Below are 13,392 nucleotides of genomic sequence, written 5' to 3'. Positions count from 1 at the left end.
TATTGAATGTGGATTGGATAGATTTGAATTAGGCAAGGAAGTCAAACTAGAAAATTCCAACTTTTTGCTAATAAATGGGTCATTTTGTTTCAAGTGTTGCATGGGTCTGCTAATTTTGATATTTTACTCATAGGTTTTTCATTATTTTGAAACATTTTTGTCTAATATACATTTGAAAAATAAAAGCAAGAGGAGTCATAAAGGTAATAATGTCTCAAAAGTATATCACTAAATATAAACTTCATATGTGATGCCATACATATAAATTGTTGGAGGATAACTCATTTCTTTTTATCAGGGAAATTGACCTAAACCTGCTCTTCATTGAAGCACCTGATCAGTTTTTTCTTTTTACAATGTTTTAATACCTAATTTATAAAATCAACATTCACATTTTCAGCTCAAATGGCCATCATTGGTGCCTGATACATGTACTTAAAACATATATTACTGTAAAATGGGGTATTTTTGACCACTTTTTATTCAAAATGATGCCATTTTTTGCTAGATAAGTTAAACTTACATTGAAACATGCAAAATACAGGTCTATACTCTAGCTTTACTTACCATAAATTGCTGGCTCCTGCCTCTCTTAGTTTTGATGTAACTTCAAAAAAAGTGATGGTATTTGTTACCCCAGCTCTTGGGGTTTCTTTGACCGGGTGGTAAAATCAAGTGTCATAGTTTGCAAATGGGGGGCGCTGCCCCCCAATGGGCAAATGTGACCACCTAATGGCAGCCATGACGGGGCAACATTGACCGGTTTGGAAATTAAGTTAAAATTACCATATATAAGACTCTGTAGAGTCTGAAACATAAAGATAAAAAACATTAATAGGTGTATCAAACATAAAATATGTTACCATCAACCGGGGCTACTCGGGACGGGCGGTGCTACTTGGGACGGACGGGGCTACTCGGGACAGTCCTCCGACATGGCATAAAACTGTTATAGTAGCAAAACTAATTGGAATATTGCAAAACTAAATATAATGGCGTAAACATCAAAATTTTTTTTATCTATGTAGTATAAAGGAAGTTGAAAAATACTACATTTACTAGCTTTGAAAAATTCCTGAAAAAATGGTGAAAACACTATTTTGAAAAGTTACTTCTGATAAGGTCTGTAGCAAAAAAATATTTGCCGTATTAAAAAATTTTACTTACCTAAAAGATGCACCCAGGTGTCGGCTTGAAAACGTAATTGACGGAATTGTCCTATCTCATTCCAAAAAGAAGATGGCGGCCATTTCCACACGGCGGGGCTACTCGGGACACCCCCACAAATGCATTTACAGAAGAACCTAAGTTAGCAAAGGCTCCAGTTAGGAAAAAAATTGATTAAAAATAAAGAATATTTATTACATTTACCTCGCTCAGCGAAAAAATTTCACTCATCGAAAAATTAGTGCATCATTGGTCATCACAAAATTGTACATGGAATGGCATATATAGAATTGTGCACCAGGCATCATAGAATGAAAAGTAATTGACCTAAACTATGATTTCTCCAAAACATATGATGGTTGTTACTAAAACAAACCTTTCTGTTTCAGGTATGTTTTTCAAGATCTTCTTTTTTAATAGTAAATTCGCTTAATGTAATTAAAATGGTGTGAAATTACAAGCCGTCCTGTAAGCTTACAGATACAGAAGAAATGCTATAAGGCTGCGGATATGAAGCTTGCAGTGGACAAGGTTGTTGTAAATGCTCAATGGCATGTTGTTGGATACGGTAATATCGCATCAATAATAAGATAATGTCACATCAATAACACAGTAATTAATGTATATGGTAATATCATATCAATAAAGGAAAAACAAGTAAAAATCACAGAAAATGTCATTTATTCTACCTCTACATCATCTACAATGAAAGAAGAGGACTTCAGAGTACTGTTAGTAATGAATGATTATGCTCTGCATGCTTCAAATGTTTTAAAATGAACTTTTATTCCAAGTGTCCCTAGTAGCCCCGTTCGACGGGGCTACTCGGGATACTCTTTTTTGCTTCTGGCACCTTACGAATAGCATATGGATTTTTTTACAATGCCATTCGATAGCCCTCGCAAAGAGCTATATAATGAGCCTAAACTTGTTTATGAAATGTTTCATCGTAAGAAGTTATTAACAGTTATTAACAAAAAAAGGCTCAAAACTGTCCCGAGTAGCCCCGGTTGACGGTATATAGGTACCTATGGTGATTTTAACTTAATTTCCAAGCCGGTCAATGTTACCCCATCATGGCTGCCATTAGGTGGTCAAAGTTACCCCATTGGGGGGCGGTGCCACCCCATTTGCAAACTATGACACTTTCCTAAAATTTGTCTTTTGCATATGTAACTAGAAGAGTTCTACTACAATGCATCAAAACCTGGAGTTATTTTACCAAAAAATAAAAAAAATTGCAGGGGGAACTCTGACAGGCTTTAAATAATAGCTCTTTTTCGTGGGTCACATTATTAATTTTTTAACCTTTTAGATATGCAAACTTTTTAAATCTTTCTATTGTGTTACGTAGCCTCAGTATTAGGCCTTTGATGGCCATTGACAAAATTTTTCTATGTCAAATCGTTTTTGAGTTTTGGGGGTTTTTGTTGAAAAAAAGTGGTCAAAGTTACCCCGCCGGTCAAAGTAACCCCATTTTACGGTATTTATATAGTTATGTACATGTTTTTCCTATTAATTGAAGAAACTTGATTCAAGTAATTGTGGCAATTTGCTCTATAATACAAAATACTGGGAATGATAATGAGTTTTTTTGTAAGATTCTTCAACCCAAAAGGTGGAAATAATAAACTTGTCCATATAATATTAAGAATGGTGAAAAATTCCATATAAATTACCTATATGGGCCAATATTTTTGGGCAGTTTGGATCGGTAGTCTTCAGAATCTTCTTGATCTGCAAACATTAACAACTGTTGAATTCAAATAATTGATTTGTTGACCCATAGCAGCATGTCACAGCAAATTTTCAATGGGTAACTGCATGAGCAGTTACCCATTCCCCAGCAGTTCCCCAGAATGAGCAGTTACCCAGTTACCCATGTGTTCTCTGAGTTGGAGAAAAACTATCCCGATGCCCACCGGCAACTGTGATACATCATAATTTGAATATTTCTTAATGTAAAGCTGAGCAATAGAAATTCAACTGCACTTATCAGGGCTGCACTTCCATCCCTTTACAAGCATTTTCAACATAAGCAAGTTTGATGCACATGTATTTGTCTTAAATATTGATATACCTATCTCAAGAAATATATTATACTGCTTAAGGTAGAATCAAATAGGATGATGATAATAATGAAATAAATGCTTAGCAACATACATTTATCATAGTGGCAAATTTTTCAAAAATGGAGGAAAAGTCTAGAACAATAAGTGCAACGATTTAATAAAAAGGAAAAAGGATTTAAATTATTGACTATAGAATCAATTTTTATTTTTTATTTATATTATAACATTTCCTCAGTACTCCCATTAATCTGTAGGTTCTTGAATTTTATGTTAAGACATTAAATGTAGTAACTACACAAACCTGCAAAAATGGAAAGAAGGTACAAGCTGGGAACATCCAAATATTTAAAAAGTCTGAACCATTAGTGTCCATATTTTTAAAATAATTTCCTTATAACTCAGGGTATTTTCATTCTTATATTCTTTTTGATGAAGGCATAGGAAATTTAAGAAAACAGTCCTATTAACATATTATTTTCCATTTATTTTATTGACATTTTTATTTTCAGATTATCAATAATTCATGATGTACCATCAAATGTTAACTTGTAAGTTTGTATAGAGGAAGTCTTTCTCCAACAGTGTAGTTTAATTGAATATTAGGTATTCATTTGATTAACAAAATTAATACTCCCCTATATTTGAAATGGCCACTGCAATGCTGGCATGTGAAGTTTGCAATGAAGATTTTGATTCAAAACACCATAAGCCGCTTTGCCTGACTTGTGGTCATTCATTTTGTTTCTCCTGCATTTCAAGCTTACTTAAAATTTCTGGAACCAAGTGCTGTCCTAAATGCAGGAAGAAAATTGATAAGCCTGCTAATGAATTGTTGGTTAACTACATGTTGATTCCCTCAAAAAATGAGGCATGTAAAAGGAAACGATCCACAGAATCAGAGCGTCTCTGCTCTCAACATGAGAGGCATCTGGATTACCTATGTGTAAACTGCTGTTAAAGAATTAAAATTCACGTACAGTTTATTTGCATAACTTTATGCAGAATCTTTTTCGCGATCTCCACTTGGTAAAAGCCTTAACTTTGAAATATCTTAAAAATCAATTTACAGCATCTGTATCAGTACACTGCATCTGTGTCGTTGTGCCACTTTATGCCACATTTTCCAACCACTATTTCACCTGGAGAATTAAGCATTCCAGGGCACACAGAAACTATCTTCAGCCTCTTGTAAGAAGATTCGCCAGTCTATAGCGGTCCGTCACTTGTGCTGGACGTCTCATCTGTGCTTCGCGATTTCGTGTGGTGACGCTCTTGTCCAGTGTGGCCCTGCTTGAAGTTACTGTGGACTTCAGTTGATGCTTCATCTCCACTAGACTCATCCCCCGTCATCCTCCTGCCTTGGACGTGAGACGTGGACCGCTGGCCGTGCCCATTCTTCGATGCAAACACGTGGACTTCAGACGACAGCATGTGGTGGGTGGCGTGACGACCATTAGTGCAGTGTCCTTTATGCCTTTCCAAATGCTGTTTAATTTGCTTAGCCAAATAGTCTTCTCGAGCTGTCAATTACTTTAATTTAAACATGATCACAGTAGCCTTCATTAAATTTAATCTATATTACGGTTATCCCATATTGTGGAGATCGTTAGAAAGATTTCTGAAAACTCTGGTACATTTAAGCAACTCTAAGCACGGAGCATTGCAAGTCTAAACTGTTAATTTACTTGTCTCCTGCTTAATTATGTCGTATATTTAGGTGCTGTGATCTCTTGGAACTTTGCCTGGGACTGCGGCGGGAGCACTGGCCCACTGCTTACCTTTCAGCGGCAGGGGTCCCCGCCACAGCTACCGGATTTGGGGAGGATACCGCGCTATGACATTCGTCATACATTTTTGATGCGACGCACATCGCATATTTCATCGCTCAATAAACTATCCTTCTACCAATCCAATTTTTAATCCCTAATAAGTTTTTCAAGAACTGCATTGAACTTGTCTGTTATACATGCTCAAGAGGCTTACATGGCAAACACAAAATTGAGGTGTTACATGACCTCCAGAATGCTGATGTGGACTCGAAGGCCAAAATACGGGCCTTACTGATAGAAAAAATTCAGCGACTGAAGAAAACTTCTCGGGTATCTGGCGGTACTTTGACTTTGATGGATGATATCATGGATCTGAGGACTGATGTGGCGAGATGGGATGGTTCTCTTCATGACCAAATAATGTCAACCAGTGAAGATCTCAAGGCTTGGGACGACTTGGCCTCCGATGTTGGCAGAAAAAATGGTGTCCAATGTGAGGAAATTCTACATCGTCTGAAAGCAGAACCTTCAGGAAATATGTTACCTGAAATCAAAAAGCTGCTGGATTCTGCAACCCAGGCTTGTAATTTGCTGAAGGTGAGTGAATTACCTTGAATTGGATCCAACATCTGATTTGATTAGCTTATTGCTATGACAAATCAGGAACTCTCTCTTCTAAGTTTAGCAATCAAGCTGCTTGCCTGATAAATACAAAGATATATATTAAGGGTTAATCTGCAATACTGATCATACTCAAAACTTTGTATGTAGTATTCTGATAACTAAATGGTATTGAAAACCATGATATATTATGTATCTTAGCCAAGTGGCTGATCATGAGCCAGTTAATCTATAACATATATGTAATCAGTAAAATGCTCAAGTCTTATAAATATCAGAATTTTCATATTGTTTTGCACAGAAAAACACATTTGCCTTATTAATTTATTAACTCAATAAAAGAGAACATGACTGATGAATATCATTCATGTGTAAACTATTGACAGATACAAAACACTGAGCTTGAGCTCTTGCCGAATGGTGCATTGTGGTTCATCACTGGCCATGCTGATGGAGAGCGAGCTATTGCAAGCTTGTTGCACAAGAGGATGCCGAGGTGCCTCACGGTGATATCAACACACAGGACACCCATCTCAGGACTGCGAAATATTATTGCTGGCCTTGCCGCACAAAATGTTGGAAACATATGCATGATGCCCATGGCCTAATTCTGGGAAACGCCAAATTGCCCTAGGGATGAAGATATAGGAACTATTATCACAGAATTCGGGTAATGTGAATTGATTCATACTTTTAGCCCTGCCTAGAATGCATAAATGTTGGAAATAAATATTATATTATTTATTGATAAAGCTGTTATAGTTCTCAACTGGTGGCATTCTCCAATTCTCTCTTTATCTCTGGTTACAGAGACCATCTCATGGACCTGTATGGCACTCCCGACCAAATCCTGGCACACAGTAACATTGGGAAGCGTGCGCCTTGCTGTGTTGGTGTTCGCCTTGCCAGCCTCAGGGATGTAGAGCGCTGTTCTGAACTTATGGGACCAATTGGTAAGTTTGGTATTTTCAAAGCACTTGAAGGCTTTAGAAAATTTTTTGCTCATTTCTATGAGCAGTTTGTTATAAATATAATTGGTGGTACAAAATCTGTGAAATAATTCTTGCTGAAAAAATTAGGTTAATAGTGCTGAGGGAATGGCATTACAAATTTTGTATTAATCTTGAAGTAAGATGAAAAGAGTCCTGATATGAATTAAGCAACTGGTGAAACATTTAACTACAAGCATAATTATCGTCATTAGTGTTGAGACACCTATTCATGCTCATTAACTAGCTTGAATCTAGAAATATGTCACATAGAATTTACTGCTTGGAATGCCTACTAACTGACAAATTTGATCACTGAATCTACTCGGAATAATCCAGCTTCTGAGATCTTGTTCTAACTCGAAAATAGGTGCAGAGGTCATGCAATAGTCTCAAAATAGGTGCAAAGGTCTTGTAATAGTCTTAAAATAGGTGCAGAGGTCATGCAATAGTCTCAAAATAGGTACAGGGGTCATGCAATAGTCCCAAAATAGGTGCAGAGGTCTTGTAATAGTCTTAAAATAGGTGCAGAGGTCATGCAATAGTCTTAAAATAGGTGCAGAGGTCATGTAATAGTCCCAAAATAGGTGCAGAGGTCATGCAATAGTCTCAAAATAGGTGCAGAGGTCATGTAATAGTCTCAAAATAGGTGCAGAGGTCATGTAATAGTCTCAAAATAGGTGCAGAGGTCTTGTAATAGTCTTAAAATAGGTGCAGAGGTCTTGTAATAGTCTTAAAATAGGTGCCGAGGTCTTGTAATAGTCATTTGTTGAATTTGACATGACAATACTGCTGTTGTTTGTTTAAATTCATAGTATTCATCAAATAATGAGCTAATCTATAATAGTGGATTGATAGCTGAGAAGGGAAGCAATGGTTTGTTTGCGTGAGGAGGCGCTGAGTGGAGTTCCCGAATAAGTATTATACAGTGGGGGGAAATAAATATTCGTACACTTGAAAAATCGTATTTTAATGTATGTAAGTACACAAACTTAACAGGAAAAGTGATTTAAAAAAACAACTAATTCTATCGCGTTGGAAGGAAGGAGAAAGTTATAGGAAGATTGCTAGCCACTTGAATGTTCCTTTTAGTACAGTTGCTTCGTTCATTGGAACTTTTGTCTTGTCTTGTGAACTTTTGGTACATAATCTTTTTGATGCTGTCATTTCACTGGGGCTAAAAAATGTATCCTAATTATATAAATTACCTCTTCTAGATTCTTATGCATATCGATTAATTTAAATTCCTCTCGGCATGGGCACATGAGCAGGTTGCAAACTATATCAAGCGTGGATGTGCTCCCTGGAACTACTCCAGAACACCATGAAAGAACATTGAACTTAGTTGCGTGGAGACAACTGAACACCGAAATGATAATGACCAAGCTATGGAGAAATATGTGTTCAGACTTGAAATGCTTAGCACCACATTGAACCTGGTGGAAGTCTAGCAGCTATTGCAAACTATCGACAGTCCTGAAAAGATCCGGTCTAAGGACACAATTTTAGATCTCCTGTGTCACGAAAAGTACAAGAATCGGCGACAGGCCACATCAGGCCTATTCCTTAGTGCCGACATCACTATGTTATGTTATGTAAGCAGCAAGTATTGATAATCACGGGGCTGATGGGGAATAGATTCTTGTGTAAATTGAGTATTGTTTGTTTATTGAAATGCAATATGTCCAACAGATGACGTTTGCTGCCTCAGGGTAGTCCCGAGGAGCACTGGCCGCTACTTGGATATGATCAAAAAGAAGATTTGTCGCTGGCACTTCCCTGACCTCCGTGACAATGACTTGGACTGGATGTTTGAAATAATTTCTTGTAGCATGACTAATCACAAGTAAGTTTTCACGGTACAATTCTCGTTGAGGACATCCACTTTGCCAACATGACATTTACTATCGATTATTGTTTGCACACTGGTCTTGCAAACAATTGCATGACATGCGATTTATTTGTTTATGAAGCACGAAAGGTGCTTCTAAATCAATAAATGTATTACAGATAACCTGATCTACACAGAAAAAAGTTCTTGGGTTAAAAAGACAAAAAGTGTTTAAAAATATTGTTGTATGTGTTTAATTAAAGAAAATTATATCCATGCGTCTTGCAATGTGTATGAGCGCAAAAATTTCCTTTGTCGTACACGTTCCAGCTCTTGCCCGAGCCTGGTGCTGCCGAGGGACAATCTTACTCACGACGGTGTTAAGCAGCTCTATGAGACCTTGAGTAAGTCTTATGTCAGTCCCATGTCGTCACAGAAGATGACCATATACTGCGAGCCGCACTCCATGCTCATGTGGTCACCAACTAGTGAGAAAATAAAATGTGTTGAGTTGTCAACCATCACCATCCTACAATGGAAATCAGAACGTAAGTAACTAACTTTCAAAACGAAACAATAACAATTTGATGCGAGAAATTTTCGTTGATAAGATAGAAATTTGCAAGGACAGATTTTTAATTTCAACAACATAATTTTCGCCCTGGAAATATTATGCTAGTGGTCGATTTTCACTTTTTGTATCTTAACAATACTATGTTTTGTCTATTTTTTCTTTGAGCATCACTTATTTTTCTTTGCAGTGACGGGCAATAGGTCGACTTGTCAACGAATGGTCTAAAGAAGCCATCGTGGACCCGCCCTGGTCCATGTACCGTGTAGAATGGTTCTACCTGACCGTGGACTGCTGGGGGACGGTGATGGAGGACCTGACAGTGGACTGCTGGGGGATGGTGATGGAGGACCTGGCAGTGGACTGCTGGGGGACGGTGATGGAGGACCTGACAGTGGACTGCTGGGGGACGGTGATGGAGGACCTGGCAGTGGACTGCTGGGGGATGGTGATGGAGGACCTGGCAGTGGACTGCTGGGGGACGGTGATGGAGGACCTGGCTGTGGACTACGACTGCAGGAGAGGTTGAGGGTTGCCTTGTCTGCACATCACCTCAACGGTCTTCCCCCGACTGTGTGGATGTGTTCGCAGGAATAAGTTGTCGTCGGCGGTCTGCACGAGGCTGCGGTGAAGCCCGGCGTCGTGTATAACTCTAAACCAAGAGAGCTTTATTCTTCAGTGGAAATTCTTTGTTCCGCATTTTGATGAAGTAGTTCGTTCGAGTTGATCGGAAAAGCGTGGCTTTAAGCACGTTCATTTAATTACTTTTTTTACTCAGAAGTGTTGTCAGAATTCCCCTCTTGCTTGAATATTTTTTTTATTCTCCTTTTTTGTGCCATGTTTGGTTTGGGCCAGGTCAGGCACGTCGTTGGGGCCGAACCTTTCTTGGTGAAGATCTTTTCGTTGTTCGCTCGAGTGGAATTCCTGTTTTTTCTTAACGTTGTAGTCGGCCAACGCAGGCATAACTTGTGACGTGTTATCCTGCGTAACCTGGCCCCATATTTGTTTAGTTGTTACTTGTTAGTGTTGGAGGCCATCGGAGATACTTTTGTGATGAAGACGTCGGTCGCTGATGGAGGTGTAAAGCGTGTGTGGTGAAAACAATATCTGATTTTGATCTCTTAAGCTTTTTGTGAGCATGAGGACCTTGGGCATTGATGAGTTAAATTGGGCTTTTGTGAAGTGATCTTAGTTTGCCGTCAGAGGTTACTTCGTTAATTGTTTGTGCAAGTAGCGTGAAAAGGACTCGCCTTACGTACTAGAGAAATTCCACTTGTTCAGTTCACAGATTTTGTCTCGTAATCAATGGATAATTAAGTTTGTTCAGAAGCAGGCATCCCTTCTATACATTTTCTGGAATAAAAAGTTGACCAATAATAGATAATCATTCTTACTTGTGGTAGAGTTTAGTTCACTCTCAACAAATGCTTATCACAGTTTCTCGTTTAATTTCTGCAAAAATTATGAAGAGTTACATTTCAATTGATCAGGTATTAATATTAATAAGTTGCAGCAACTTGTTAATGTTCTTGAAATCATTTCTCATCCAACCAGACTTTTGACAAATTTGAACTTGGTTCGTCAATCCTTTACTTTCAGTAATTGTCTACTGGGCTCGCGTTGCGGAGCTCCAGCGTAACGTGGATTAAAGTTCAACTTTGTGCCTTCAAATCTTTTATTTATTTGAGCCTTTAAATACAATGGATACTTATTTCTGACCTTGAAGTCATTTTATCCCGCTATAGGTTTATAGGTTCGCTGCAGCTTATGGGCCTTGGTAGTTCACACAACGCGTGATAACCTAACAAATTTTAGTTCATTATTTGTCGCGATGTCCTTGTCTACTTGGTAGAGTGAAAGCCTCTCGTTACCGATCTTAACCTTAGTCTTCGGTCTAAAACTAGTCTTTATTCTAGCTTCTCCGGATGAGAACAACGCGAAATACTTTTTTTTATTGAAAGTGAGGGAATTTCTTCTAAAAAATGCGAAATTTGTTTTAGTCAATTTTTTCGGAATTTAATGTGCGAACATTCCCTTCATTTCTTAAAATAATGAAATGAATGGGAGGACAATATTTCAGGGCAGATTCAATGTCGCGGATTTTGTTAAAGTAGGAACTATTTTTGTCGTGTAGGTGCAAGCAATTGTGGCTTTAACATGAGATTACGTCTGCGACGTGTCAGGAATTTTACCGTAATTACAAATTACCTTGTGTATTAACGATAAAAAACATTACAAAATTATAGAAAGATTTCCTCTTCATGCATTGCCAAAGTAAACACTTTCCCGTGAATTACGGAATTTTGCAGAGACGCTAAAAGACGGTTGGTGTTAGCATGCGAGACATTTTTATCAACCTCGGCGATGAAGCGCACGAAAATCAGCGGGCCACGCGATCATCCGCAGTGCGACGTCACCAGCTCTTAGAACCACAATTATTCAGCGATAGTCTTAAACTTTGCACACATGCTAATGGTGAGTGGTGAAAAATGGTAATTGATTTCTAATATATTTCTGTGATCCTTTAAGCAGACCTTGTCGAGTTATACGCTTAAGGTGCCTGTACACAGGGATAGTACTAGCCGCTAGTTCATCCGGCGCTTGAACTGTCCACGCTACTAGCCTCGTGTATAGCCTGTATAGGGGTTCAGCCGCTTCAGAGGCATGCGCCGGCAAGTGCCCGAGGCGCGGCCGAGAGAGACAACGATGTGTTGATATCTTGGCTGGAGAAGTGGCAAGTGGCGCTGATGCAGCCATGGTGAGAGCATCTGTGCCGCTCCTGTGAAGTATCTTGGGTCACGTGAATCATGGCTTGTTTGAACAATAATGTTTCTAAGAGGAATCCAACAAAGTGGATTCCAGACGATATTCTCTGAAATATTCCAAAAATATGAATTAAAGTATAATGTTTTCCATGATGGTTACTCCAACAAAATGAAGGGAGAAACGAGTATTTTGAAACGGAAAGAAGACCTTATTAGTCAGGGTTTAGTTGTTCCCGACGCTGCATTTTCAAGGGCTAGAATAAATAGTATAAAAACGACGTACAGAATCGAGTTGTTGAAGGTGATCCACTAACCATCTTCACAGACCTCACTCGACGGCTTCTAATGACGCACTGGCGGGCGCGAAAGAGAAGATAGCGTCACCTTCTACTCTCCACGTGTGTACAGGCTTACTTGCCGGATAGTCACCAAGCGACCGTCACTAGCCAGATTTACTAGCCGTCTGCACTATCCCCGTGTACAAGCACCTTTACACGGGCTGTGTTTCGTATGAGCCGACATCGAGGCGTTGGGCGAACGCCCGTCGTTGCCTCTCGTAAACCTGCTACGAAGGTACGACGATTATAAATAAACAGCTCTCGTATCATTTTCAATCAGTTAAACCTGGCATGTCATCTTCGGCTTATTTGCTTGGTCATTTTACTTTCATTTATACTTTCTTGTTATATGAAAAACTTTGCTCAAAGACTCTATTTAAGGAAGATTTGAGGAGTGAGATTTCACTGGGCGTGGTTAAGGACGCCCAACCGTACATCGAACTCGGAGAAAACTCACGAGTGGCGCGCTTCATCTTAACCTTGCAGTCAATTCAATGCCACTTCAAATTATACAGAATTTATTTCAAGACTTCTGGAAACAGTATTATCCTGAACAGCTACAGATCTATACTGATGGATCACGGGCTGCCACTGGATCTGTCTCTGCTGGCCTATATGTGCCATCAACCCAGCTAGCCACTAGGTGGCTGCTGAATCCAATGCACACTGTTCTCAAGTAACTCAATTGGGTGCTGAATTTTTTGTTATATACTAGGCCATGCAGCTTGCCTCCATGGATGTGTCTCTACTGAGTAAGCAAGGTCTGATCTTTTCTGATTTACGAGCAGTAGTGCACGTGTGTCAGCAGTTCGTGTAGACTACCAGAAGCGCCTGAATGTTCTCCGGGCCCTGAGTGCCCTACAGTGGAATGGTTCTAGTCACCTATTAAGGCGTGTCTATGTGGCATTCATACGCAGCAAACTTGAGTTTGGCAGCAGCGTCTTAAATGAGCTGCCCTCTATCAGCATGAAAATGCTAGACAGTGTACAAAATAGTGCACTCCGCCTCGTACTGGGTGCTCGTCGTAGATCGCCAATTATACGTTCTATCTAGTTGGTTCTATAAACTAAAAAAAAACAGCGTTGTAACACATCCACGCGACAACATTTCTTCTCGCTTCGAGTCACCGACATGTGGAACAGCCTCCCTGATAGCATCGTTGAAGCTCCGAGCATGAACATCTTCAAAAACAGACTAGACGAAGCTATGCAGGAGCATATGTTCAGTCTTAAAATGCCTAGCAAATTACGGAGCAGGCAATAAGTCCAG

General features: G+C 39.1%; 2 protein-coding genes across 2 annotated transcripts; both read left to right on the top strand.

Annotated features, from left to right (window-relative positions):
- Positions 1-3,753: 3,753 nt before the first annotated feature.
- Positions 3,754-10,736, top strand: LOC108673329. Its single transcript, XM_018161134.2, has 7 exons — positions 3,754-4,673; positions 4,957-5,605; positions 6,016-6,299; positions 6,440-6,582; positions 8,311-8,464; positions 8,780-8,997; positions 9,211-10,736. Exons 4-7 carry the CDS (start codon positions 6,450-6,452, stop codon positions 9,246-9,248), a joined length of 543 nt encoding a protein of 180 aa, XP_018016623.1. The 5' UTR covers positions 3,754-4,673; positions 4,957-5,605; positions 6,016-6,299; positions 6,440-6,449; the 3' UTR covers positions 9,249-10,736.
- LOC108673318 (translation initiation factor IF-2-like) lies at positions 9,291-9,617 on the top strand. Its single transcript, XM_018161123.1, has one exon. The coding sequence runs from the start codon at positions 9,291-9,293 to the stop codon at positions 9,615-9,617; it is 327 nt and encodes a 108-aa protein (XP_018016612.1).
- Positions 10,737-13,392: the final 2,656 nt, after the last annotated feature.

Source organism: Hyalella azteca, unplaced genomic scaffold, assembly GCF_000764305.2.
Source record: "Hyalella azteca isolate HAZT.00-mixed unplaced genomic scaffold, Hazt_2.0.2 contig15116, whole genome shotgun sequence".
NCBI lineage: Eukaryota > Metazoa > Arthropoda > Malacostraca > Amphipoda > Hyalellidae > Hyalella > Hyalella azteca.
Note: the sequence above shows the minus strand (reverse complement) of the source record. Positions and strands in the feature narration are given on the sequence as shown.

What these genes read in the sequence shown, in the direction of transcription:
- LOC108673329 (XM_018161134.2), top strand. Translation starts at nt 6,450, where the DNA reads ATGGACCTGTATGGCACTCCCGACCAAATCCTGGCACACAGTAACATT. An exon ending in TGAACTTATGGGACCAATTG is followed by an intron (nt 6,583 to 8,310) that starts GTAAGTTTGGTA and finishes TATGTCCAACAG; the next exon opens with ATGACGTTTGCTGCCTCAGG. An exon ending in TGTAGCATGACTAATCACAA is followed by an intron (nt 8,465 to 8,779) that starts GTAAGTTTTCAC and finishes TACACGTTCCAG; the next exon opens with CTCTTGCCCGAGCCTGGTGC.
- LOC108673318 (XM_018161123.1), top strand. Translation starts at nt 9,291, where the DNA reads ATGGTTCTACCTGACCGTGGACTGCTGGGGGACGGTGATGGAGGACCT.